We start from the raw sequence: 27,735 nt of genomic DNA on the forward strand, positions 1-27,735 counted from the left end.
TGTACGTTGAGGAACATCATCCTTAAAATGTTCGACTATTTTCTCACGCACTTGTTCACAAATATGTGAACCTCGCCCCATCGTTGGTTGTGAATGACTGAGCAATTCTGGGAAGCTCCTTTTATACCCAATCCTGGCACCCACCTGTTCCCAATTAGCCTGTTCACCTGTGGCGTGTTCCAAACAGGTGTTTGATGAGCATTCCTCAACTTTCCCAGTCTTTTTTGCCACCTGTCCCAGCTTTTTTGGAACGTGTTGCAGCCATAAAATTCTAAGTTAACGATGATTTGCTAAAAACAATCAAGTTTATCAGTCTCTGTAGTGTATTCAATTAAATATAGGTTGAACATGACTTGCAAATCATTGTAGTCTGTTTTTATTTATGTTTAACACAACATCCCAACTTCATTGGAATTGGGGTTGTAATTAGGACCATTAGTATACCACACTTTTTGTGACATTTTGCTTGGTGATGTGCCGTGAGATTTTTCTAATGTAAAATGTGTATATGGCTTTGGCTCAATAAAGGTCGTGGAAAAAATGTTGTGCAATCAGGAACAGCACCCGTGCAGTATAATGAGATCCAAAACACGAGCCGCGTGAAGAATTCTGCCTGTACAACGATGATGCTCGCTTTGGATTGGATCCCATGACATGGTGCAGCTGATTCTAATGTTCCTTGAAAGCAACACACACTCAAAACAAAAGATGACACTAAAGCAGTGATTCACGACCACTGTGCTCCCAATCTCATTAAAACACAAGGCTGTTGGTGCGACTTTATCCAAATGCATTTAATTGGTCAGAAAACTATTTACTCAGTATACAATATTTCGTCTATGCCAGGGATGTATAATGACAAGCAGAACAATTTAATGCTTTCACTTGTAGCCAGAAGGTACATATTTAACCTGTGTTCCCACTTTTTGTGGCATACAAGCGCCTATTTCAAGAGTTGTATGAAAAATGATGATGAAAATGCCCACCTTCGGTTACACTTCATCACATGGTGCAGCTGTTTCAAATATTCATTGAAGGCAACACACACTAAATACAAAAGATGTCGCTAAAGCTACAGTCCAGAAACATAATGGATGTATTTTATTTGGTGTCCTCTTCTTCAGGCTCGGCTTCTAGCTCAGTATCGTCCTCGGGGTAAAGTCTGCAGTACTTGTCTACCATGACGTCCAAGTCTGGCTTGACGTGGGCGTTGACGTTGAGCACGGCGAGGCTGCGGTTCCACAGTTTTGCGGGCACGGCGTCCAGGTACGCCCGCAGCCGCTCGCCGGCAGTTGCGCCCTGTTGCTCCTCCATCCTGAGTACTGGCAGTGTGGAGAGCACCTTGAGGAACGCGTTGACGTTGGGGAAGAACTTGATGTCGGGCAGCTGCAGCGTCTCGTGAACAGTGGTGGGCAGACGCACCTCCTTGCCACGGTGCTTCCATTTGATCCGCCAACAGTGCAGCTCGGCCGGCAGCGTGTCGGGGCTGGGGAGGTCGGCGCGGTACACGTCGGCCGAGTTCTCCTCGCTGGTGTTGAATTTCATCTGGCCCATGATAGCGGGCACCAGCGACAGGCACTTGAGGACTTTGAGGTTGACCTCGGAGAACATCTCCTCCACCTCCTGCATGACGCTGTGGATGATTGGCAGTGTGACATACTCCCGGTAGTAGGCCTCCGCTTGGATCTCGCCCATGTCGGTGGCGCGCTGCCTCTGAACGAAGAGTCGGGGGACGGCCACGGGGATCTCCATGGAGGCGGCCACGTTCGCCGCCTCCTCGTACCAGAACTCGTGGTACACGTCGATGTTGTCGTTGACCTCATTGAGCGAGTGCATGACAGCGGTGAGGCTGTTGGCGGCGCAGAAGGCGTCCAGCGTCTCGCCTTGGAGGTTCCGTCCGAACGCTCGGGTGAAGGTGAGGACGCTCCTCAGAACCACGGCGGTCATCACCATCTCAAAGTCGGCGAGAATTTCCACGAGGGAGTAGGCGCTGGCCACCGCGGCGGCGTCGAACGTGCCGTCCGCGTTGTCTCGAATGGTGTCCAAGCAGGAAACAAGTGGCGGCAGGATGTCGAGGAGAACGTCGAAGACGTTATGTTGCTCGGTCCAGCCATCGCTGCAGGCCTGACGTAGCGCTGCCGCTTTTTCGTCGCTCTTTGGATAGTGAGAAGAGATAAACGTCTCCAGCCAGGCCTGCGCCGGCACGCTTTTGAAGGCGGCTGCCAACCTCCTGAGCGTTTCCATGAGCACCTGCACGTTGGGGAAGGGGAGACTGTTGGCCAGGTGAATGTTGAGCGCCATGCGCGAGCAGGGCATGTGCAAGGCCAGCGGGTACTTCTCCATCAGGAGCACGGCCACCGCCTTCATCTTGGTGGCCGACGCCCCGGTCACCTTGTGCGCCTGCCCGCGGCAGTCTTCCATGCTGAGCCCCCAGCGCTCCGTCAGCTGCGCCTCCAGACGCTCCACCAGCGCCAGTTCGTCGCCGTCGAAAGATACAAAGTCCAAAAACTCCTCGCGGAGGACGTTGTGCTGGTTGACGAAGCGCAAGAAGAGCGGCAGATGCTTGTCGCCGCCGAAGTCCACCAGGTCATCGGTGACCAGCGAGAAGAAGCGGCCTTCCCTGGCCTCCATCAGCATCTCTTCCCTCACCGTGTTCTCACACACATCCAGGAGCTGGGACAGTTGCACCGAGGAGAGGAACTGGGCGTTCACCGGCATCGCCTCGAAGCGCTTCCTCAGGGCCTCGTCTCCGGCGTGCATCCGGTACTCCAGCAGCGCCTGGAAATTGTTGGACACGTTGCCACCGTCGAGGGCTTTGAAGGTCTCCAACGGGATGCACTGCTTGGCCAGCGTCAGGACCACCTCAAACAGAGAGCGCAGGTAATCGCGCAGCTGCTTCTCCTCCGCGGACATCTGCGGCTCGTCTGCACTATGATCCTCGGTGGCCGCTTCTTTTTTGGACTTCTCAGCAGAGGATGCCACTGAGGAGGGAAGAGGGAATGCAAAATTGATTGGTTAATTAACTGGTTAAGTCATGATATTTCTTGTTCTCTTGGGATATTTTTTTGTTTGTTTTTAAGTCATATCATTCTTGTCCTCTTGGGAGTTTTTTTTTTTTCCCCAGGGGGAGTGAGTAGTGACTATCACAAAATGGCCCTCAATGCATGTTTGAAATTAGTTTTTTTATTTATTAAAAAAAAAAAATTATTTAGCCGGGCTGGGAAAAGTTTTGTCCTCAGGAGCCACATTTGATTTTTTAAAATTTAAAGATGGAGGTAAATTAGGTAAAACAAAAACGTGTAAAATATTTCATTAAAACAAAAAGATTCATGGTGATTGTTAAATTGTATTATTTAAAACTAGTAAAATTAACCAATTATATGATCAAATAAAATTACAATTGTTTAATGTACTGTATAGGACCACATTAGTGTGTATTTATATATATATATTTTAAAAATAATTAACAATTGCCTGTAGAGACAAATGAATACCAAGCAGACGAATACATAGAAATGTCAAATAGTTTGTCATTTTTACAGTGAATTATCTATACTTTAATCATAATTAAGTACCGTATTTTCACGACCATAAGGCGAACTTAAAAGTCTTACATTTTCTCCAAAATGGATGGGGCGCCTTATAATGTGCACCGAGTTCTAACATCTATAAATGTTGTTGTGTGATGAGCGCTCCACTTGACTTTTCTTTTTTTTAGCATTTCCTGCCGGCACGCCACTTACACAGAGGAAAAGCGGACGTGGCTGAGGACAGGGGAAGGGTGTGTGAAGTAGGACGCTAAAGCCACGTCCCCAGTAGGTATATAAGCGCCGGGGTGTTTTATTTAATTTTTTTTTTTACCGCTTGACTGATTGGGAGCATTGTGCAAAACAACATCGGTTTGGCTAAGGACCCCCGAAAATGTCACCTACGAAGAGACGCGCTTACGAAGCAGTTTAAACTGCAAGCTATCAGTTACGCGGAGGAACATGGGAATCGAGCAGCCGCGAGAGAATTCAAGATCAACAAATCCATGGTTTGCAAGTGGAGGAAGCAGGAAAACGAGCGAAAAAAAAGAAAAACAAAACGCGGAAACAAGGCGACGTGGCCAGAGTTGGAAGACCAACTTGAGCAATGGATTAATGAGCAAAGAACAGCCGGGAGAAGCGTCTCTACAGTCACCATTCGACTGAGTGCAATAACTCGGGGCTTGCCATCATTCCTGGAGGCTTGACAAACCGCTGGACATCTGTGTAAACAGGGCGTTCAAAGTGAAGTGAGATGACAGATGGCAAACACAGCTTTACTAAGACTAGGAGGCAGCGCCGGGCAAGTTACGCCACAATTTGTGAATGGCTTGTGGATGCTCGGGCTAACGTGTCTGCTTGCACTGTTGTTCGAGCTTTCGTAAAAGTCCGCATCATTTCTGAGGGGCCGCACGGCAACGAGACTGACTCGAACCTGGCGTGTTTGATTGAGAACTTGCCCAGCTGTTCATTTCAGATACAGAAGATGAGGACTTCGATGGATTTGTGGATGAGGATTGATCAAAAATTAACGTGAGTACATTGTTAAATACTTCAATAAAGTACAACCGATCTCCGTTTTGCTCCCGCTGCCTTTTTAAAAACATTGTTTTACCGTGCATGCATGCTAGTGTATGTTTTAAGCTAGCGTATGTTTTACCATGCCTGCGCCCAATAATACAGTGCGCCTTATGTATGTTAAATACAGAAATAGACCCCGTAACTGAGACTGCGCCTTTTAATACGGTGCGCCCTGCGCCCTATGGTTGTGAAAATACGGTAAGCACCTATTTAATCAAATATATTTAAAAATGTTCAATATGAAAAGTTGTTTAGTTTGCTAATTTTTGTTTTTTTATTATTTACAATGACCACATTTGATGCGTTACATGAATAAAAAGTAGTGATGCACCGAAATAAAAAAATCTGCCGAAACGCTGAAAGAAATTGCCAATTATTAGGAAAATTTCATTCATGGATATGACTGCAGAGCTGCTAACCTACAGAAATTCACTTCCAGAACAATTCGTCTATATTTAAAAAATTATGTCAAGAAAAGTACTGTGGGACAGTTATTGCAATATATTATATAGTAGAATAAAAATAATTCTGCAGTATTCAATTGCACAACATAATCATTACTCTATAATCGTAACTGTTAATAAATTATAGCATTAATATTTATTTTAATGTATTTATTGCATCAACCTTGTAATGGCGGACGCATTTGTAGCCAGTCTTCTCCTGCATGCTATTTTTGTATTTCTTGTATCCACTACTGCTGCTGAAACGATGCAAATTTTCCCATTGTGGGACTAATAAAGGTTATCTTATAAAAGAAATTGAAACTCATGGGCCCTTTTTCTAAAATGACGTAGTGGACTAGTGGTGACGTACTAATTCATTTCCCGTTTCTGGTTGCGTTCCTGTGTGGCTGTCTAGCGTTAGTCTGTATTACAGTATTTCCTCTCTCGACACTTATTAATTTGCCTGCTATTTTGCTCTTCCAAGTTGGTTACTGTCTGCTATAACCCAGTTCCAGCCAGAACTATGTGACAAGTGTATTGTACTGATAATTACTCCTCATCATCATCCCTTTGTAATGACGATACTTGTCAGGAAAGTAGCTTATTCGCTGCCATGGAGGCAGTGATTAGTGACATAGGCTGCGTTGACAACGGACGCAAAGTGCACGTTCACCTCTGCGGATTGACATCGTATTTAGCCGCGTTAGCTGGACCTCATTGGTAGCTGAGACGGCGCAACACAGCGTGCAACACGCATTCCCCTTTAGTGACTTATGCTGCGGGCAATTTAGACTTTCCAATTAATCTACCGTGCATGTTTTTGGAATGTGTGAGGAAACCGGAGTGCCCGGAGAAAACCCACGCAGGCACGGGGAGAACATTTAAACTTCACACAAGCGAGGCCGGATTTGAACCCGGGTCCTCAGAACTGTGAGGCAGATGTGCTAACCAGTCACCCACTGTGCCACTATAGCTCAATTAATTCAATAAATTACAAGACTCTTGATATCTAAATGCTCTGTTGGCCAGATTAAAGAACAGGGCAGGCCTTACCTTGTCGACCCGTTTTACAGCACGTCATCGAAGACACTTAATGGGCTCTTTACACGTAATCTCCCACATATCCAAAACACAACTCGGTCTTTTCCAGTTTTGAAAAAACATGTTATTCTACATCCTGTGTTTACAGCACTTGCCCAAACTAACCATTACAGACATACATCGACTTTCCCCCGCTTCTCTGGGATAGGTGGCTCACCTGTGGCCCTAATGAGGACCAAAGCTATCGAAAATGGATGGATTTTTCACATCAGATTCCAATCACACGTTTATGCCCCTTGCTTTGTGCACTGGTAAGAGAAAATTGTTCATACATAGTTGGATGCATACTATTGTTCAAAAAACAACAACATAATTACGATCGAGGGTGACCTAATTAAGGCGGTTTAAGTCCAAATTTACTTACATCTCCTTTCCTTGATTCGTCTTAGGTCCTCCTCAGTCTGAAATCAAAAGGAAGATTCCAGAATAAGAAGTTTTACAAACAAAAGTTCAATTTAAAGATGACATTGTTTTCCCCCTCACTAGCTCCTTTATCTGCTTGCGGTGTTTAACATGAGGATTTGCCAAATGGCTGGTCAGATCGAAGATGGTGGGAATGGCCGTATCCTTCAGCACCGTCCTGTAGGGGCTCTGATGAAGACACACAAGTTACAGGCCTTTTCAACATGACATCACATATATGTCCAAGTGGCAGAAGCTTTAGGATTCTCCAATTGCACCACTGGTAAACAAACCCTTCTGTGTCATTTGAAACAGGGCTCAGAAATTGCAAATTTTTCTCTACTGCCCTAGTTTGAATGTATCAGTCGAAAAGAAGATATGTGAGATAATGTATTTTCACGACGATAAGGCGCACTTAAAAGTCTTACATTTTCTCCAAAATGGACAAGGACGCCTTATAATGCGGCGCGCCTTATGTGTGCCCCGAGTTCCAACATCTATAAATGTGTGATGAGCGCGCCACTCGCCTCTTTTTTTTTTAAGCATGTCCTGTCGACACGCTACTTACACAGGAAAAGCGGACGTGGCTGAGGACAGGGGAAGGACGCAAAAGCCACGCCCCCGTATAGCGCTGAGGTGGAAATTATTTTTTTTGTTTGTTTTAACCGCTTCACTGACTGGGAGCATTTCCGGGTTGTGCATTGTGCAAAACATCATCGGTTTGGCTAAGGACCCCCGAGCAGCCGCGAGAGAATTCAAGATCAACGAATCCATGGTTCGCAAGTGGAGGAAGCAGGAAAACGAGCTTCGCCAAGTCAAGAAGACGAAGCTGAGTTTCCGCGGAAAAAAAAGAAAAACAAAACGCGGAAACAAGGCGAGCTGGCCCGAGTTGGAAGACCAACTCGAGCAATGGATTAATGAGCAAAGAATAACTTTCCATCATTCTTGGAGGCTTAACGAACCGCTGGACATCCGTGTAAACAGGGCCTTCAAAGTGAAGTGAGCGGCGTGGGAGCCATGGATGACAGATGGCGAACACAGCTTTACTAAGACTAGGAGGCAGCGCCGGGCGAGTTACACCACAATTTGTGAATGGCTTGTGGATACTTGGGCTAACGTGTCTGCTTGCACTGCTGTTCGAGCTTTCGCACAGCAACGAGACTGACTCGAACCATGCGTGTTTGATTGAGGACTTGCCCAGCTGTTCATTTCGGATACAGAACATGAGGACTTTGATGGATTTGTGGATGAGGATTGACCAAAAAATAACGTGGGTACATTGTGAATTACTTCAATAAAGTACAACCGAACTCCGTTTTGCTCCCGCTGCCTTTTTAAAAACATTGTTTTAACGTGCATGCATGCTACCGTATGTTTTAAGCTAGCGTATATTTTACCATGCCTGCGCCCAATAATACAGTGCGCCCTATGTATGTGTTAAATACAGAAATAGACCCCGTAACTGAGACTGCGCCTATTAATAAGGTGCGCCCTATGGTTGTGAAAATACGGTAATTTGCTTCCTAGGGTGACGGTATGACCGCCATCATTTAGATTTCAATAGGTAAATTAATTCAAAGATAGATGTGGTGGAAATTCAGAGATAGTTAACAAGATCATTGAGGGACTGGCTAATTAATTAACTTTTATGTTGCTCTGCTTAATGGCATGGATGTGCTCTTTTGACACTGAAATGGTAGTCTACTTGCAGGCAAGCCATTATGTTTTGCTGAATTACTCAAAGACAAACCAACCAAACATTTTAGACACACCTGTGAGAAAATATCTTCCACAATCCCGATGATGGAGGTTTGGTTCGCAGTCTGTCCCTTTAGAAGTGGCTACTACGTCTTGCGTCTGAACAATTATTTACGACATCATTCGAGTTATCCTCCCCAACGACTGGTTCCACTGGATACATTTAAAAAATTTTCAAAAGGAATTTGAAAAAGACGGTACGGTGGACGACTGTTCTCATAGTTCTGAGGACCGGGGTTCTAATCCCGGCCCCGCCTATGTGGAGTTTGCATGTACTCCCCGTGCCTGCGTGGGTTTACACCGGGCACTCCGGTTTCCTCCCACATCCCAAAAACATGCATGGTAGGTTGATTGAAGACTCTAGATTGCCCGTAGGTGTGAATGTGAGTGCGAATGGTTGTTTGTTTCTATGTGCACTGCGATTGGCTGGCGACCGGTTCAGGGTGTACCCCCCCTCCCGCCCAAAGATAGATGGGATACGCTCCAGCATGCCTGCGACCCTAGTGAGGCTAAGCAGTAAAGAACATGGATGCATGGAATTTGAAAATTTTGGGGTATATTTGGCAGTGCAAGCCCAAACACACGTTTTAGTCATTGTTCTCTGGTCAGGTCAGTGGTAGGCAATCACTTTCTGCCACCCGGAAGAACCCTGGTGTCTATTGTTTTCAAACATTATGAAACAGTCTACAGATGGACAATGAATAAAAACATGCAAGTATGTGAGGTACTCACTGTTCTGTACACCAGGGCCGGATCAAAATGTTTGGCACACAATCTGTAGTGCTTGTTCAACTGATCGGCGGTTTTGGCCTCCAGGTCCGCTCTGCGGCAGTTCTCTACCCATATACGACATCTGCAAGCACACAACCCACACTTTGTTGATGTCACGTCAGACACACAATACATTCTTGGATTACGACAGTCCCGACAAAGGTCGTATCGAGGTAACGAAAGGGTCGGACGACATTAGAGACTGTCATGTATTGTAGGGTTTTCTTTTACAGTACAGTGTTGTTACACTCGCATATATATAATTAATATTGTAGCTGTTCAATGAGTGGTACAAGCTGCTGCCTTTGATGCAGACGGCAAAGGTTTGATTTCCGGCTCGTGCCCAAATATCCAGCCACTGCTGGTCCCAAGCAGGGCATCCGGTGTAACTGTACCAAACAAATCATGAGAGTACCTCAATGTGATCTCTGATAGGACAAGCTAAAAGTCGCAAAGACATAGCTGTCCAATGATCAACTGAGCAATACAACATTTTGTTTTTAACATGTGCAAGTACAAAACAAACAAAGGGATTTTATTTCCATGTTGGGTTACCAAAATATCGTAAATGATTTTCATCTAATATAGGCAAAATCCGCAAAATCGCTGCTATGGTGATATTGTCAAAATATCGTGATTATATCATAACCATGCTACCCCAATACATATCGATTCATTAAACACACCTATCCAGCATAATCTGGTGAGAGATAATACAAGCATTACATTTAAAAAATGTCATTAATAATCCCTTTTGATTGACTGTCAGAGGAACTAATTTAACAATTATTAATTATCGGGGTTGTTGTGATGTTGAGCTACAATGCATAATACTAAGGGATTTAAAAAAATAGTATTAACCTATATCATATGCAGAAAACTACATCTTATTAAATAAATGGGTAAAATTTTATGGGTTTTTTTTTACAACCTTGTGTGACTTAAGGTGGTGGGAAATTTGACCGCGCGCGATGTGTTTGCACGCAAACTCCGGTTAGTTCCCCTAAACAAACATTACGATATAAAATATGATACCTTACCTTTCGGGGTCCCTCGGAAAGCGAAAAAAAGCCAAATCCGACTGTGTGCTTTTCCGCGTGCAGTTCGGCGCCGCGCAAAAATTCGGCATGTCTCAAGCTAGCTCGTTAGCGAGCTCGGCTACTGCTACGTTCGACTAACTTTGTTAGCCTTTTAAAAGTCGCTTCGTAAGATGCACTGATCGAACTGTCGAACCAGACAGAGAGCGCCTGGCGGCGTCTCACTGAACGGCGTTATAACAAATGAAAGAATTGCTCTAGAGGAAATCATTTGACGGTTGTTGAATTTCGAGGAGCGCCGAACAGTGACCAAATCCTTTCGCTCGACGCAGTTCAGAAACCGGCTATTGATTGGACAGAAACAAACTAAGAGCCACAATCATTGGTCGGTGCCGCGAGATGTTGACCAATCAGAGAACAGTTAAATCCTTCTTGCCTTTACTTACAAGTACGTACCAGAACCATAGGGTTTTTCAGTGCTGCCACCTATCGGCATTACATAACAGTGACATAAGTATAACGTACAGGTTTGACTTTTTGTTTCATCCTTTTATAGACACGTCATCCGTTCTGGACTCACTCCATCGGACCGGTGACTCGACAAAACAAAATGTGTCCGTGGTACATTGCTGTGATTTCAAATAGTAAAGCTCTTACACTGTGGCTCGTTGGTCTAGGGGTATGATTCTCGCTTAGGGTGCGAGAGGTCCCGGGTTCAAATCCCGGACGAGCCCAGCCTTTTGCCCACTCTCCATTGAGTTCTGCTAATCACGTGACGGAACGACTTGTCTACAGCGCGTTTGGGAACATCCGGGTATTTCAACTCCATCATATATAAACAATATTGAAATCCACAACGACGCCAGGAAGTGAAAGAAAACTCGTCTAGAACAAAAGTTTTCGTCATTCAGAACCAAATGTAAAGTAAAACTACAAAATACTGTGGGCTCGTCCGGGATTTGAACCCGGGACCTCTCGCACCCGAAGCGAGAATCATACCCCTAGACCAACGAGCCAATTGGCCAAATAAGGATTACTTTACATTTATAAAATTGAACCAATGTGTACTACCAAACCGACATGGACTGAACGTAAATGACATTTATCATTAGTAATTTGGACAAGACACTCGCCCCCCCAAAAAACGTGTCTGTTTAACAGTACGTGAAATAACTTCAATGGCAAACGTGTATCATTATTTTTTGAAAGACACTCAAAGAAGACACACACAGCATTTCAATTAACTTCTTTTTATATATCATACATAAGACTGTCTTAATATAATACAAAGGGCATTGTCATAAACACAGCAAAGTCTTGACTAGATCTTACAATCTGTGGATACATGGACTTATCCTTTTCCCCCCATGCTGTTCAATTCTATAGTGCATGTTGCATGTACAAAAAAATGTGAAAAAAATGTGGTATAAAATGAAAAAAAAAGGGATCAATCTAAATTAAATAAGAGGATCTCCACTTCTGCTGGGTGTTCAGATATGTCAAGAAAGTGTTTGTGTCCAACACACAAACAGAACAGGCGTATGAAAGATGGAACCTTATATATTTTTTTAATTCACCATGTGCTTCTCATAGAACCAAAAAAGTAAGGTTTGTGATGTACATGCACTTACAATATACCCTGTGAAAATTATTAAGGTTTGAAGATCTAGCGTTCCCTGTTTGATTCAAACCCTACCTCATAGTGTTGTCCTGATGCAGTCAAGTTTTTGCCACTAAGAAAAAAACAGGAGTTCCTGCCCCAATGAATGGTCACCCAATTTGACAAACATAATCAACATACCAGCAGGAGCAAGGTAGTGAGTTCTATACTTCCTTTATTAAAAAAATATAAATATATACATAAATTCTATTTCAACTATTAAAAAGGGGCTGCATTTCATGACAACTGCTCTAAATAAGAGGTCAATCAGCATGATCAGAAATATAGGCGCACACTTACGAGTCACTGCAGTCAATTTTTTTGTCTTTTTCACTCTTTATTTTTGGAATGTTTAGTACCAGTACGAGCGCCAGCGATCAAAACGGCCGGCCGATGTGTCTAAAGATCTCAAATTCAGCGAGGGTGTGAACAAAAATGATTGCAAATTTGCAATTAACCTTGACATCCAGATAAAAACCCCCATTCTCAATATAGGTAGCTTTACATTGGTGTTTAATGGGAGCGTGATTCGGCAAATGGATTATTCCTTCTAAAATGACAACAGTATGACGTACGCGTTTGTGTGTGCGTGTTTGTATGTGCGGCCTGTCGTCCATTTTGACAGGTGGCCGCGGGCAGGTTGTCTCCTCTCTAATTTCAAAGCTGGTCAAAATGAGCAAACAGAAGGAGGAAAGAAAGCACTTCAAAATCCCTGATGTAAAAGGAAAAAAAAAAAAAAAAAAGTCATTTTCAGGACATGCGTGTCTGCCCAAGCAGAAAACGTGATGGCGGGGCTTCCCTTTGAACCAGACAACAATCAAGGGGGCGTGCCCTTCGCCAACTAAAACATCATACCATTCAACACAATTATCCAAGCCAAGTTGACCAAATTTACGAAAGGCAGCAAAAACCCTTTGAAATAGTATGTAGGATGGAGCAAAAAAAAAAAAAAAAAAAAAAAAAACACCAACACAGAAATCGAACGCATTTGTCTCCTTTGTTTTTTTTTTTTTAATTTTTTCTTTTAAACCACCATCAACTTCTATCTTGCTACTCCGGAGCCTGCAGAGTAACTACCAGATTCTCTAAACATAGCGACTTTTTTTTTTTTTTTTTTTAAATCTTCTTTATCTTTAAAAGACTCCCAAAATAATCTCCCAATTAATATGGAAACAGGTTTGGTAAAAGGTGATAAACGAATGTGGCCAGAGTGTACACAATAATAGCCTGAACAACGCTCTCCAGTTTTGCTATATTTTATATATATATATATATATATATATATATATATATATATATATATATCTCAGCTGTTTGTTGACACTTCGATAAGATCTTGTCGTGTGGTGAACTGCTACATTATTGGTTACAGACACCTAATATGCTATAAAATAACCACTTTGGTATAAAAAACATATCCAAAGGGAAAATAAATTCTTGTAAAATTCACAGCATAATTTGAGGACAAAAAAGGCAGTCATTTAACTCTTGTTTTTTCTTCTTCAGTTTCCATGTGTTTTGGGATGGCGAGACTTGTGCAGGTGGTTCTGATGAGGAACTACATGCAAAGACAAGAAAACATTTATATATATAAAAAAAAAAAAAAAAAAAAAAAAAAAAAAAAAAAAAGGGGTCAACTCTGGGATAAGTTCTTTCCACTGCAAAAAGCCTTAACCGGTGACTAAGATTTTTTTTCAAGGAAGTCATGTTTAGGAGGTTGTTGTGTACAATAAGACCCTGTTATGTGGGGCCCTGCTGAAGAAATCTTTGTCTAGAAAGGCCTCAAATTACCATTCTTATTTAGCTTTTTTCTTCTTCTAAAATGTTTTCAAGAATTAAGGGCTGTCTAGAGAGAAAAATAGAGAAAAGCCATCTTAATTCAAAATGAAAATGTCCAGCCCCATCCCCAGTCCAAGTCCATGAGTCATAAGGCCAAAGGGTTATCTAGAACCAGCCACAGACTGTATTCCTTCCGCTGCTCTCGTGTCGTCACAGCTCGCGCCGCGATATTTTGGGGGGAAGGGGGGGGGGGGGTATCTTGGCGCGAGGGGCAGGAGCCTCCCTCTCCTCTGACCCGCTCGGCGTCTATATCCATTTGTATCCGCCAGGCCAGCACACGCTTATAGGGAACTCCACTGTCATGTCGAGTTACACAACACTCACTGAGCCACCGACAAGAAATATCACCGCAAAAAAACACTCGCCCTCCTCGTCAGGCTACAGGATTTACAAGCAGCTTCTTTGTGTGACATTTTGCTTGAGGGGGTGAGAGAGGGGGGCAAAATAATGACAAACCAGTGGAACAGTAATGTCAGGCGAGCATTTCGTGGCATAACTTTGCTGTGAAATGCTCCTTTTGCCACATAATACCATAAGGCGGTGAAATGGTAAGATGGATGTCTCAATCTCACTATGGTTATTCCGCAGTATTACTTTGTGCCTAATGGTTGCAAAAGAAAAAAACAGATGACAATTACATATATACTTCTTCTTAACAAAGGTTTTTTTTCCTCTGTAGTAGCGGTTCAGTGATATCTCCCTTCTGACGTGAGCAGCTTTGATTCTCAACACACCTTGTAGTAAAAAAACACCACCTTAAAAATGACGCACAGGGGGAACACAGCCAAAATGTCAGTGCAGTCACGAGCTGGCCATGGAACTCTGCTGCACACACACTCCAGTCATTGGAGACTCCTCCCGGTCCATGCCTTGCCTCATGCTCAGGTGGCCCTCCGCTAGGTAGTGGCCGGGCCCTGTGTTCGTGCCCATGGAGAAAGCAGGGTGCGCAGCCATGCCGGTCTCCTGCCGTGGGTTCGAGAAGGCACCTAGCCCCATGCTCAGCCCACCGTTCTGACCAAAGTCGAGTGCTCCGGCGGGCAAATGGCGGAGCTGGTAGGCCTGGTTCCCAGTGGAAGAGGAAGATGTCGAGGAAGAGGAGGCAGAGGAAGACAGGGAGGTCATAGACAGATGGCCGTGGACCACCTCCATGGAGTCCTGGGTCGACGAGCTGTGTGTTGGGGAGGTGTAGTGGCGCGGGCGCGGCCGTGTGGCCATCATGGGCCCATGGTGGTGATGAGCGTGTGAGTGGGGATGCAGGGCCTTTGGGTGCTGGGGAGGGACGTGGAAGGTGGTCTCCTGGACTGGGTGGGTCTCGCCGGTGACAGACTCCGGTACGACGCCGCCACCCCACACCAGCGGAGGTGGGTAAGGCTGTCGAGCCTGCTGACAAAAACAACAGAAAAATGCTTCCTTGACTTACGAGTTTAATTTGTTCCATAACCGTGCTTGTATAGCAAACCAATTTTCATTCATTGAAATGAATTTGAAACCTCAATGTTTCTGTCTCCACCAAAAACACCTTCATTGTATATAAAGAAATCAACTGGTTTTATGAAGTTAAATTACTGTATGCATGCACTTCACTTTGAAATCAACCACTCCTCCCTCAAACATCTCCAGTCTGTTCAAAATGCTGCCACTCACCTCTTAACTGGAACACGTAATAGGGAGCACACTACTCCCGTTATGGCCTCCCGACACTGGCAGCCTGTGCACTTTAGAGTTAATTTTAAGGTTCTGCCATTTGTTTTCGAATCTCAAAATGGTCTCGGCCCGCCTGATCTGTCTGAGCTGCTCCATCATTACGCTCCTGCCGGGTGACTCAGATCAGCTGACCAGCTGCTTCTGGACATATCGAAGTCCAAGCGGTAGCTCATAGGGGATAGGGCTTTTTCTGTCGCCGGTCCCAAACTATGGAATGATTTCCCCGGTGCACATTAGACAAGCCCCCTCGTTGTCCATTTGTAAAACCTGCCTCAAAACCCATTTTACTCTATGGAGTTCAACACAGCATGAGATTCGAGCCCTTATTTATTTATTTAGTGTCTTTTTTTTCATTATTATTTTAAATTTGTTCCTGTCTTATTATCTTTAAATTGTTATGTTCAATTGTCTTATGTTTCATGTTTAGAGAGCACTTTAAAAAGTGCTGCACATGAACAAGAATTTAACGAGTACCTATTGTAGTATTCGTGTATTGGATGTGTGCATTTAAGGGGCGTGGCATATTGAGTGACTTCAGGATCTGGATTCGTTTCTTGTGCCTGTTATGTTGTATTTGTGTGTTTGACTGTTTGCCGGTTCAATAATCGGCCGAGGGTGCATCGGCGACTGTGGCTCTCCTTGCCCACTTGTGAGGGCATTACAGTAGCTTAATTGCTTCATTTGTTTTTAACCTCACTCGCTTGTATCTCAAATTTTGTCTTCACAACACAAAGTAAAAACAATATATTTTTTTTTGTTTTTTTAACTCGACCAAGCAGCTTTAAAAACTCATGAGTCAAGGTACCACTGTATATGATCTATGGAGTTTGGTGTATGACCTGTGGGCAGAGGCTGTCTCCATCAATGGCTGGCATGGCGGTGCCAAAATGTCCTCCACTGTGTAAGTGGTGATGGGTAGGGTCTGATCTCGCTCTGCCACTGGTACTTGTTCCAGATGAGCCTCCTACAGAAGTCATCATGAGTGTTAATGCGGTGCATACTTACCACATGCTCTTCAATTTCAAAGCATTTATTCCCTAAATCACAATAATAAGTCACATACCTGAACTAGAGGAGGTGCTAGAGGTGGTTCCTGAAGACTGGGACTGCTCCAAGGCGGGACTGGTTGACACGCTGCTGCTCGTATTGGTCCCCTCGTCTGCAGTCTTCTTGAAGAAGCTGTGCTGCAGGGCATAGTAGGGCTGGATGCGGCTCTTGGGGTCATAGTCCAGCATTCGCAGGATCAGGTCCTTGAACTTCAAGTAGTCGGCGACAGCGTGGCCAGACTCGCCTGCCCGCCGACCACCCGGACCCCCGGTCTCCACACCCAGGATAGAGTGGAGCTTCCGCGAAGCTGGAGGTTTATACTGTGAGGCAAAAGCAACAAATACAGTTACTTACATAATTTTAGTGTGCTTCAGAAGCTCAGTAAAGAGAGTGGCCTCACCCTTTTGCCATCTTTGGTCTTTTTAACACTCCATGTACCATCTGAAAGCTTCTCGAAGAACTTCCTGGCTTTTGGGGCTAGGTCCATTATGTGATTAGGTGGGATGCCAAGAACCTCCACTATTTTGTTCATCTGGTCCACCTGAGAAAGTTATCAAAAATGTGGTTAAAACATTTCAAGACAGACTTTGACAACTTGCGCGTGTGTCTACTGTTTCAGTTGTTGGAGCATTTAAGGGTTGTCTTCTGTTTTAAGAATTTCATGGCAGACCTGCTCAAATGCTCTCACCGGGGGCCAGAGGTTCCCCCACGCTTGTTTTATATAATGCATGAGTCAAAATCACTATAAGGTGCCTTTGACACTATACCAGTTCACCCCAAAAAGTTGATATTTTCAATTGAACTTCATATTCATTGTATAAGTAGATGTTATTGTGTTAGAAATGCATATGGCTCAAGTTTCCCCACTTTTTTCGTTTATTCATTGCAAGCAGCCAATGTACATGCAAACAGCAAGGCGTCGGCTTGCTGACAAGGTGTTGATTTTTGGTAGATAGATAGATTAGATAGATAAATGAAAGAAACATTGTAAGAGACTTATCATTCTACTGGTATGTACACAAATGCTTGGCCACTTATAATGAGACCTTAGTTCCATATAATTCTGATGGGGACACCAATGGTACTTTATAGTCATATCGACCTATGTAACAAAACAACGGTGTGGAGTTGTGGCCATATATTGAACAATTGGCATCCATATACCTCATTGGCTCCACTGAAGAGAGGCTCTCCAGTATGCATCTCCACCAAAATGCAACCCAAGGACCACATGTCAATGGCCAGGTCGTAGGGCATTCCCAGAAGCACCTCTGGGGAGCGATAGAAGCGACTCTGGATATACTGGTATATCTGCACAAAGAAAGAAAGACGAGTTGGACTTTTTATTTATTTGGACACTTCACTCCAATTTAGCACATGACTGTGATATAAAGCATCAGGTACCCTTTGTCCCAGCTGGCACGAGCTGCCAAAGTCCACTATTTTGATGGCACTCCTCTTGGGGTTGCAGAGGAGGATGTTCTCGGGCTTCAGATCACAGTGGATGATGCTGAGCTCGGGTGTGGCCAGGAAAAGCAGCGCTGTGCATAACTGCTGGGCGAACTTCCGCGTGAGGTTGAGTGAAACACCGCGGAAGTTGGTATTCCGGAGCAAGTCGTACAGGTTATATGAAAGCATCTCAAACACGAGGCAGAGGTGGTTCCGAAACATGAAGTGACGCTTCAGGTGAACTGTGTGAGGAACCGAATTGTGTCCATGTTAGTCATGTAAACAAGACTTTTTTTTATTGTGCGAATGAACAAAATAAAAGAGGGTGTTGATTACCAATGTAGTATTTCATCTCAGTGTCATGTTTGTTCATAAGCTCTAGGAGGCGCACTTCAATCTGGGCTTGATTGAGGAAAGCTTTCTTGTTCTTTATGATCTTAATCGCAACCCATTCCTGCTCTGCTCGGTCATATGCTTTCACAACCTGGGGGGGGGGAACGCATTCAATGGTCGGCTAAAGTTAAGACTTCCATGACAACAGTTAAAATATTAAAAATAGCTGATGATCTATGGTTGGGTAACAAATACACAACATTAAATACTGTACTATCATGTGTTCCACAACAGTACCCACCTGTCCGAACGATCCTTTTCCTATCAAGGAATCAATCTCATATCGGTCCATCCACTTCTCCCCATTCTTGACGATGTAGTCATAGTTATCATCGTCATAGCCATCATTGAAGACCTTCCTTTCTTTTTTATGACTGGAGTCTTCACCCTGACCCTGTTGGTGCCGCCGCTTCTTTTTTGCATAATACACCTGCAGCGACAAATGAAAAAAAAACTTTAGAAAAAAAACAGGTGCCAGCCAATGATATTTGATATTCAGGTCATTGTTTTAGAATGTTCTCACTGACCTCATTGATGTGTTTGTATGTTTTGATAAGGTCAATGGAGAGCTTCCTCAGGGGAGCTGAAGTTGGGTCACGAAAGCACTGGGGCATGTGCCTCTGAAGTGTCAAAAACGTTACATAACAAATCATGAATGACACGTTTGTCCTCTGGTCAACAATTCAAACACTGGTGAACTCAAACGGCTTCTTAATGCAACTTGGTGAGCATTGGATGTCTCCGTGTACCTGATTGGCAGTGAGCTGTGTCGTCTGGTCGCTGTACGGTAAGACCGTAACAGATTGGTCAGTGCTTGGCTGGTGGCGCTCACTGTACTGCTGGTGCGTATGGGGCATTGGAGCAGCCATCTGAAGACCAGCAGTGTGTAAAGAAAAAGAGGGCGCAAGCCGGACAGACGAAGGTTTGCATGCTGAAGTCTCTCCTCCTGTAAGACATTCGCACCTTTGCTTGAGTCGCAGCGCCAGCAAGATATACGATCAAAACAAAGAGACTAATCATGACAATGTGTCATCATAATGCATAGGGGTAGTATTTTCTTTTCAAACATGATATACAGAACAATGTTTCCTGTATTAACAGAGCAACTATTTGCTTTTCTGAAAGGCAAGAGAACATCTTAACATGTTATACAATTAGTAAAATGTGCACAAATTAAATGTATACAAATTATAATTAACATGTATTTAAATCAGTTCGATACAACTAAACTGCTAAATGTGCTCACAAAATGGGAGGACAACAGTACAAAAATATAACATATGCCACATTATTAACACATTGCATTTAAAGCATAAAAATAAACGATGAGTAAATCAAACCCCATTGATTTAATGAGTAATATGTGAGGAGAAAAAGGTGCACATGAGCAGGCTTGAGTAAAAAGGGGTGAAAAGAACAGCCCGGCATACTGTACAGTGAATCATCCTTCATTTTATGGCAGAAGGAATGAAAAAAATATGAAATAGCATGTTGAGCTATCAGTATCTCTCAGCACACAACACAATTCACCAGCGCTACACAGTAACCACTATTCAGAATCCCAGCAACAGCACCTAATTAGCATAGCCTATCACCACAGAGATACAGCGTGATTTGGCAAGCCCATCAACGCACAGGCCAATCACAACGCAGTATGCAAATAGCCTACTTTTGTTGCCAGGGCAGAGCGGCTCCCATTTTCCAATGAGAAAACAAGAAATAAACAAGAAATCAAATTGAACTTTGGCACACTTAGACGACGCTTTCGACAGGAGAGGCTGACGGTAAAATAGCTGCACAGCCCAAAAAGCTGCACTCGGTCGGTGCGAGAGGGTAAGAAAGCTGACCCAGCTCTGGAGCGCCACAAAATACACGGCCGCCGCTGACAGCAAGCAAGAAAAGGCGACGGACGGCAAGACGAGAGAGCACAGGCAAAGGCTGTATTTAAAGGAACACAGAAAGTGTAACACAAGATGCCTTCTGCTGCACTTATAAATACATATATGACGCTCTTCGTTCGGCTCAATTTAAATTGACATTTTAAAAAAATATATATCAAATAGTTGGGCATGTTTTTCCTTCATTTTGCAGCTTTAAAAACATGTCATTTAATCACCTGAAGCACTAAAAGTTAAACTGCAATGCATCTTTGTCTCACATAGCGTGAAGCAAATTTGGAGAAGAGCACAGCGACAGGGGGGAACTGAAGTTCACCGCTTCCCATTCTATAGAAGAGGATATAGAGATATATAAACACACAACAACCTCTAACCTGGATGCATCTTGTGAAAAAATGTCATATCATCCTGGCAGGAGAGTCCAGCAGGCAACCAACTATATTGAATAAAAGCACATTATTGTCATTGTCGTTTGAGGGTTTTAACTGGTTTTAAGAATTGCATGGTGGACTGTGGGTTGTATGGAGGATGTCCCGCCATAGCTTGAAGTTGAATTAAAACTATAAACAGTCTGCTTTCGATATAGGCATGAGCTACTGAAGTCTGCAAAGTAGTTAACAAGATTTTGTTGTCTCTTTTGTCAACAGATCAGCTAACACAGATGCCTTGAAAAGTTATTCCACAATCAGACGGACTGTTTTGATTTTAACACCACCCTTCCTGTGAAAATCAACTACTATCAGGCCCACACAAAGTCACAAGCACATGACCCTATTTTTTTGTGTTAAATATCGTAATTATATTGTTCAGGACTGGCTGCATCTGAACAGTTCCTTCTCTGGCTCAGCAACCAAGAGAGAGGCCTTGAATGTTCACAAAATAAAGGCGGCTAGCTTGCTATATTAGTGGCCGGATCACATTTTACTCTATATTAAACCCATCGGACTGCATTCCCAAACCTTAAATCAGCCCAAAAATATCCATCTATATATGTAATAAGGACCGCGGCAGTGGCTGCTGTGGGTAGCGGTGTACTTACAGACGATGGGGCAGATCTCATCATGGCTGGAAATGATTAGAACGCATATTCTGTGCTATTCCGGTCCCTTGTGAATGCATTTCGTCCGAGAAACGTTCTTTCGAGAGGAACTTCTCCTTAGCTAAGACGAAAAAGAGCGAGCACAAATCTCTAGATCCGATCCGTTCATCCATCCAGCTGTGGTGGAAGGAACGCTTTAGCTAGTGACGCTGTGCTCAATTGAGCCAGCGGGTTGTTGGGGCCCACTCAGCTGGTTCGTCAACAAGTCAACGTTAACCATTAGTCAAGGGCTTCGTTGAATTAGCTCACGGGCATTAGCAACATTAGGCTAGGATAGATCCCCCACACATATAGACAATTCGTTTAAGATTCGAATAGTGATGTGGTTTTTTTTACGGTTTTAATCATACAATGACACTGTAATACCGCAGGGTTAATGTTAGCGGTACCAGCATGACTCTCCACACACACTACACCCCCCCCCTTTTTTTTTTTTAAAGAACGCCATCGAAATGGAAAATAGTCCTCATTTGCCACCCTCCACTTCGACTTTCAGCCCCACATATAGGTTAGCTAAACCCGCCATATACAGTGGTAGGGCTACCGTCCGCCAACTCCATCATTGATCTGGATTTATATCCCCAAACGCGATCCAAAAGAGGGAGAAAGCTGCACCCAGTTTAAAATAAAAATGATAAAAGTAGTAGCCGCTTACCTCTGATGGCACGATCTTCATTTAAAGTCCAATAACCTGTATGATGAGGAAACTTATCCAGCTTGAGATTCTCCCCTCCCTTTGCACGGTTAGCGAGGAATGATCACGTTCAATCCGATCCGGCGTCTGTCTTCCGACCGGCAAACACGACAATTATTTGCCAGCCAACTCGAGTAAACTCTCCATTTTTCGACGGAGATCGACGTTACCATCAGCTGATGACTAGCAACATGCTAACGTTGACTAGCACGCCTAAGTTAGTAGCTAAGCTTGGCGAATGTGGCTAGTGCTAACTAGTGCTGCTAGTTGACAAAATGAACGTTAGCCACCTAGCTTCCCAGGCTAGCCTCGAGCTAACAATCGTTAGCCCCCGCCGCTAAATAAAGGCTACGTCAAAGCGATTTTTACGCAGTCTTTTGTCAAATTTGCATCGGCCCCCTGGAGCGGCGCGACGGCGAAGGTGGCTTCGGCGTGTTTTTTAACCCCAAACGGGCGCCGCGTCCTCCGCTAATTCGGCTTTGGAATTTTGTGTCAATTTTCACAAAATGGCGCGCGGTCCAAACCTGCGCAGTGAACCGGCCCGCTGGAGCACAGACGCCGCGGACAAGCCGACTTTCGTGGCGGCGCCGCCTAATTCTTTCGGGTACGTTAAAATGTCGGCCTCTTGAGCTTCTTCTCCCGGTCCATTAGACGCGTCTCATTATCCGAAAACATCAAATGTACATCCACTGACAGCATTATTCCGGCGGGAAGGGAGAAACATTTGAAAAAAGACTGAAGCTGGAAGGGGGAGGGAAAAAAAAAACCCTCCTGACAAAATGGCGATGCACTCGCTTGTTGCCATGGCAACTGTCAATCAAAAACAAAAAAAGAAAGTGCCCGGATGCACCAATGACGACGGACATGTAAGTGGCCAGAAAGGAGGGCACACACAAACTAAGATGTGCAATACACCACTGATTGCACCCTTTATATTAATGGCATTGATATCCTATAAAAAAAAATTAACCAATAAACACATTGAAAAATATTTCTGTAATGCTAAGAAAACTTTATGGATATTAACTGGCATAAGACTTGGCTTAATATCGTTATATTTTGTGTCACAAATAAAGTCAGAGAACTACATTAAAAAATGTACATAATATATACCAATCTAACACGTGTATCTAAAAATGTATTGACATTTGTAACAAAAGTACCTTCTGTAAAACAGAACCTGAAAGTGTAACTTCTAAATTATGTATGGTTGCTCATATAGTAATACGTTACAAGAACTTGAAGACGACATACTATTTGAAGTTTGACTCGCAGGTGAACGGCATTGCAATGTCACAGATGTACCGCCCAATCAAAAATGCCATATCATATCACATGAGTTTTTGCAACAAAAATAAACATTTCCGGCATGAGGCAAGATCCAGGCGGAAGGCGCCAAGGCATACCAATACAGTATAACAATATACTGTAGATATATTTTGTTTAACAATGAAATATAACTACGTACATTACTGTATATATCTAATGTCATATGTACCTGTGTAGGCCTGTCACAATATTTTTTTTCAGAATGAAATACAGGTTTTTCCCCAAAACTATCACGATAAACGATAGTATTGTTTTTTGTTTTTGTTTTTTTTATGCCTCTGAAATCATGAAAAATAAGGCCCGCCTGTGTGTTTGGTCGACTGAAGGCGCTGGAGACGAGTCCTTATCCTTCAATCAATTACGTTTGCTGTAGTCAACTACTGGCTGTATAACGTGTGCCTCTGAGGGTCAATAAAAAAATAATATTGTAGTATATGTGGAGCCTCAAAATGTTGTTTGCAGATGACACACTTTTTCCATTGCAGTGAGTTGGTTATGTGAGCGAGGGTCAATCGCCTGGTGTGCAGGTGGGAATAGCTGACTGCATTGATTTCGCGATTGTGCAGTTCAGACGTCGCATTCAGCCGCACCGCTCAGTGTGCGCCAGGCCTTACAGCACGAGCCGTGGTCCACAGAGTACTTTACAGCATGAGAGGGATCTCATTGTTCAAAAGTTTCAGTCAGGAGGAGAGTACCAAATCATTTCCAAGACATTACATATACCATGGAACGCTGAAAATATGGCAAAACACTAGCAGTACCCAGGACTGGACATCTCTCGAAAATTGCTGTTGGCAAGAAAACTTGTCAGGGAGGCTGCCGAGAGGCCGAGGGCAAAATGAAAGGAGCTGCAGAAATTTCTGGAAAGTACTGGCTGTTTAGTACATGTGACAACAATCTCCCGTCTTCTTAATGATTCTTGGGTATGGGGTAGGATGGCAAAACGGAAGACTTATCTTTCAAAATAAAGGGGGAAAAAAACACTTGAAATCTCCCAAACGCATGTGGGAAATATGTGTTATGGTTATGGGCAGATGAAACCAAGGGCGAACGTTTTGGCCATAATTCCAAAAGGTATATGCACCCCCACCGTCTCCCGCCCCTCTGTTGACAATAGGCCACTGCTGCGCAGTCGACAGGCGTCGCACAGGGCGCATACACTTGTTCCTGAGGCAAATCTCAGCATGCATAAATAAATAAATAAATAAATATATCCATCCATTTTCTGTACCGCTTATCCTCACTCGGGTCACAGATGATCTGACGCCTATCCCAGCTATCTTTGGTCGAGAGGCGGGGTACACCCTGAACTGGTCGCCAGCCAATCGCAAAGGCACATATAAACCAACGACCATTCGCACTCACATTCACACCTACGGGCAATTTAGAGCTTTCAGTTAACCTACTTTGCATGTTTTTGGCAGCTTAGAAGACTGACATAGTATCAATTATTCATGACAATACTACAATTGGGCGGCACGTTGGCCGACTGGTTAGCACATCTGGTTCAAATCCGGCCTCGCCTGAGTGGAGTTTGCATCTTCTCCCCGTGCCTGCGTGGGTTTTTTTTTCAGGTACTCCGGTTTCCTCCCACATCCCAAAAACATGCATGGTAGGTTCATTGAGGACTCTTAACTTGCCTGTAAATGTGCGTACAAATGGTTGTTTGCTTATAAGTGCCCTGCGATTGGCTGGCAACCAGTTCAGGGTGTACGCTGCCTCTCGGCCAAAGATACAGTGGGTACGGAAAGTATTCAGACCCCTTTATATTTTTCACTCTTTGTTATATTGAAGCCATTTGCTAAAATCATTTTGGTAAATGTTTTCCTCGTTAATGTACACACAGCACCCCATATTGACAGTGAATTTTTTTTTGCAGATTTATTAAAAAAGAAAAACTGAAATATCACACAGCCATAAGAATTCAGACCCTTTGCTCAGTATTTAGTAGAAGCACCCTTTTGAGCTAACACAGCCGTGAGTCTTTTTGGGGAATGATGCAACACGTTTTTCACACCTGGATTTGGGGATCCTTTGCCATTCCTCCTTGCAGATCCTCTCCAGTTTTGTCAGGTTGGATGGTGAACGTTGGTGGACAGGCATTTTCAGGTCTCTCCAATTGGGTTTAAGTCGGGGCTCTGGCTGGGCCATTCAAGCACAGTCACAGAGTTGTTCTGAAGCCACTCCTTTGTTATTTTAGCTGTGTGCTTAGGGTCATTGATTTGTTGGAAGGTGAACCTTCGGCCCAGTCTGAGGTCCTGAGCACTCTGGAGAAGGTTTTCGTCCAGGGTATCCCTGTCCTTGGCCCCATTCATCTTTCCTTCGATTGCAACCGGTCGTCCTGTCCCTGCAGCTGAAAAACACCCCCACAGCATGACGCTGCCAACACTATGCTTCACCGTTGGGACTGTATTGGACAGGTGATGAGCAGTGCCTGGTTTTCGCCGCTTAGAATTAAGGCCAACAAGTTCTATCTTGGTCTCATCAGACCAGAGAATCTTATTTCCCACCATCTTGGAGTCCTCAGTTTGGCTGGACGGCCAGCTCTGGGAAGGGTTCTGATCGTCCCAAATGTCTTCCATTTAAGGATTATGGAGGCCACTGTGCTCTTAGGAACCTTAAGTGCAGCAATAATTTTCTTTTGTAACCTTGGCCAGATCTGTGCCTCGGCACAATTCTGTCTCTGAGCTCGTCAGGCAGTTCCTTTGACCTCATAAATCTCATTTGCTCTGACATGCACTGTGAGCTGAAGAGTCTTATATAAACAGGGGTGTGGCTTTCCTAATCGAGCCCAATCAGTATAATCAAACACAGCTGGACTCCAATGAAGGTGTAGAACCATCTCGAGGCTGATCAGAAGAATTGGACAGCACAGTTAAATATATGAGTGTCACAGCAGAGGGTCTGAATACTTGTGGCTGTGTGATATTTCAGTTTTTCTTTTTTAATAAATAAGCAAGAATTTCAATAATTACGTTTTTTTCTGTCAATATGTGGTGCTGTGTGTACATTAATGAGGAAAAAAATTAACTTAAATTATTTAAGCAAAAAATGGCTGCAATGTGACAAAGAGTGACAAATTTAAGGGGTCTGAATACTTTCCGTACCCACTGTAGCTGGGATAGGCTTCAGCACGCCCGTGACCCTAGTGAGGATGAGCGGTATGGAAAATGGATGGATGAATATTACAAATGTTTAAAAAGTAATATCACGCATGTTCACCAGAGGGGTTAAAATATCTTAAATAAAATGAAATGCAAAACAAATTTTCTACAATTACCTACAACGACAAATCAGAACTCCAAAATACACTTTTTTTCAGTGCTCTCGTAACTAAATATGTGCCCGTCTTAGTGCGAGCAACATCATCAATCATATTGTCGTATGATATGTTATCAGCGACAGGGTGGTTAATACGTATCACTGCCAAACCAGAAAACCGTTCTTGTGTCATGGTTGACCTTAAGTATGATTTAATAAGCTTCAACTTGGAAAAGCTTCTCTCTGCCACTGAAACAGTAACAGATAATCTTCGAGCAACTCTTAGAGCTGTCCACAGATTGGGATACTCGTATTTCAGAGTGTTCAGTGTCATGAAGGAAAGACAGCAGTTCAAATTGAGTCATTGTTGGTCTGGGAAGGTCAGGCAAGTTTTTCAGCTCCTTCACAATTTCATCATTATTCCACTGTCCAGTGCAGTGAGGGCGCCAGTTTGAGTCTGGTCCAGCAGAGGGCGCCATTTATTTGCCATAATGTAAAGGTATGTATATACCTTTACATTACACATACATCGCCATGTATGTGGTGCTGAAAGGGCTAGGAACTCCCTCCCCCTTCCCTCTGGCGGAATCCATGCCCCTCGCAGGGGTGCACACGCAAGTCAGCAGCTGGCTTTACGGTGGGCACCTTGTAGAAGCAACTTTTCCATTTTCGGGATGTCTTGTTCACCATTAAGTAAAAAAAAAAAAAAAAAAAAAAAAAAAAAAAATTTTTTAAATGTCATACTGTATATACGTGGCAAACTAACTGGTGGCATTATAGTTATTATCTGCATGAACTTTACTTTTCATTAATTATTAACGCCATTTAGCTTTGACATTATGGTATAGAGGCAATGCCTGGTGAATGTATAACCTTTGTTGTTTAGAGTTCCCATGAGGAGAACACAGTTATTGATGACCCCGGCCGTCTACAACCCCTGGCCGACTACATTTCTGGGGAGCAGACGAGGAGGTACGCTATGCACTGTATAATAGTCACATGATTTGTACACACGCATTTACACACCAAAAAGTTTTTAGAAACTGTAAAACACAGGTGAAACAAATAGTCAAGTACAATAATTCTTGCTAAAAATATATGTAATTGGATTAATCTGGAATTTTCCCCATTGTGGCCGTGGACAGATCGTACATGGGGTCTACATTTACAATGGTACTGACATACAACAGAAGTATGAATTATGAAGTTACAGTTGGAATCAGAATGTTTTCATGAAGTA

The 27,735-nt window shown here is 43.6% G+C and overlaps 2 protein-coding genes and 2 non-coding genes across 6 annotated transcripts; 1 reads left to right on the forward strand and 3 right to left on the reverse strand.

The window, feature by feature from the left end:
- Window positions 1-778: 778 nt before the first annotated feature.
- Window positions 779-10,449, reverse strand: thap12b (THAP domain containing 12b). The gene is made up of 5 exons (XM_061682488.1): window positions 10,126-10,449; window positions 9,047-9,167; window positions 6,638-6,745; window positions 6,519-6,555; window positions 779-2,981 (listed from the first exon to the last, which is right to left on the reverse strand). The coding sequence occupies exons 1-5, from the start codon at window positions 10,212-10,214 to the stop codon at window positions 1,102-1,104; spliced, it is 2,235 nt and encodes a 744-aa protein (XP_061538472.1). The 5' UTR covers window positions 10,215-10,449; the 3' UTR covers window positions 779-1,101.
- Window positions 10,450-10,784: 335 nt separating this feature from the next.
- trnap-agg (transfer RNA proline (anticodon AGG)) lies at window positions 10,785-10,856 on the forward strand. The gene has a single exon. It is a non-coding gene; the product is annotated as a tRNA-Pro (tRNA).
- A 210-nt stretch (window positions 10,857-11,066) lies between these two features.
- On the reverse strand, window positions 11,067-11,138 carry trnap-cgg (transfer RNA proline (anticodon CGG)). The gene has a single exon. It is a non-coding gene; the product is annotated as a tRNA-Pro (tRNA).
- Window positions 11,139-12,836: 1,698 nt separating this feature from the next.
- dyrk1ab (dual-specificity tyrosine-(Y)-phosphorylation regulated kinase 1A, b) lies at window positions 12,837-22,653 on the reverse strand. 3 transcript variants are annotated; one of them, XM_061681831.1, is made up of 11 exons: window positions 21,867-22,653; window positions 18,964-19,160; window positions 18,742-18,834; window positions 18,456-18,644; window positions 18,158-18,305; window positions 17,777-18,063; window positions 17,537-17,683; window positions 16,773-16,913; window positions 16,389-16,692; window positions 16,165-16,289; window positions 12,837-15,001 (listed from the first exon to the last, which is right to left on the reverse strand). In XM_061681831.1, exons 2-11 carry the CDS (start codon window positions 19,081-19,083, stop codon window positions 14,423-14,425), a joined length of 2,133 nt encoding a protein of 710 aa, XP_061537815.1. In that variant the 5' UTR covers window positions 19,084-19,160; window positions 21,867-22,653; the 3' UTR covers window positions 12,837-14,422. The 3 variants fall into 3 exon arrangements, with proteins under 3 accessions (XP_061537815.1, XP_061537816.1, XP_061537814.1); XM_061681832.1 differs by lacking the exon at window positions 21,867-22,653 and adding an exon at window positions 21,152-21,329; XM_061681830.1 differs by lacking the exon at window positions 21,867-22,653 and adding an exon at window positions 20,487-20,543.
- Window positions 22,654-27,735: the final 5,082 nt, after the last annotated feature.

The sequence above is a fragment of the Phycodurus eques genome, chromosome 7 (assembly GCF_024500275.1).
Source record: "Phycodurus eques isolate BA_2022a chromosome 7, UOR_Pequ_1.1, whole genome shotgun sequence".
NCBI classification, from domain to species: domain Eukaryota; kingdom Metazoa; phylum Chordata; class Actinopteri; order Syngnathiformes; family Syngnathidae; genus Phycodurus; species Phycodurus eques.

Bases quoted from the DNA above. Each gene is read 5' to 3' on its own strand.
- dyrk1ab (XM_061681830.1), bottom strand. From the start codon at position 20,514: ATGACATTTTTTCACAAGATGCATCCAG. The intron at 18,064-18,157 runs GTAATCAACACC...TTCCTCACACAG, and splicing joins TGAGATGAAATACTACATTG to TTCACCTGAAGCGTCACTTC. The intron at 16,290-16,388 runs GTATGTGACTTA...TGACTTCTGTAG, and splicing joins TAGCACCTCCTCTAGTTCAG to GAGGCTCATCTGGAACAAGT.
- thap12b (XM_061682488.1), bottom strand. From the start codon at position 10,214: ATGCCGAATTTTTGCGCGGCGCCGAACTGCACGCGGAAAAGCACACAG. The intron at 9,168-10,125 runs GTAAGGTATCAT...GTGTGCTTGCAG, and splicing joins TTTCCGAGGGACCCCGAAAG to ATGTCGTATATGGGTAGAGA. The intron at 2,982-6,518 runs GTAAGTAAATTT...TTCCCTCCTCAG, and splicing joins ACGAATCAAGGAAAGGAGAT to TGGCATCCTCTGCTGAGAAG.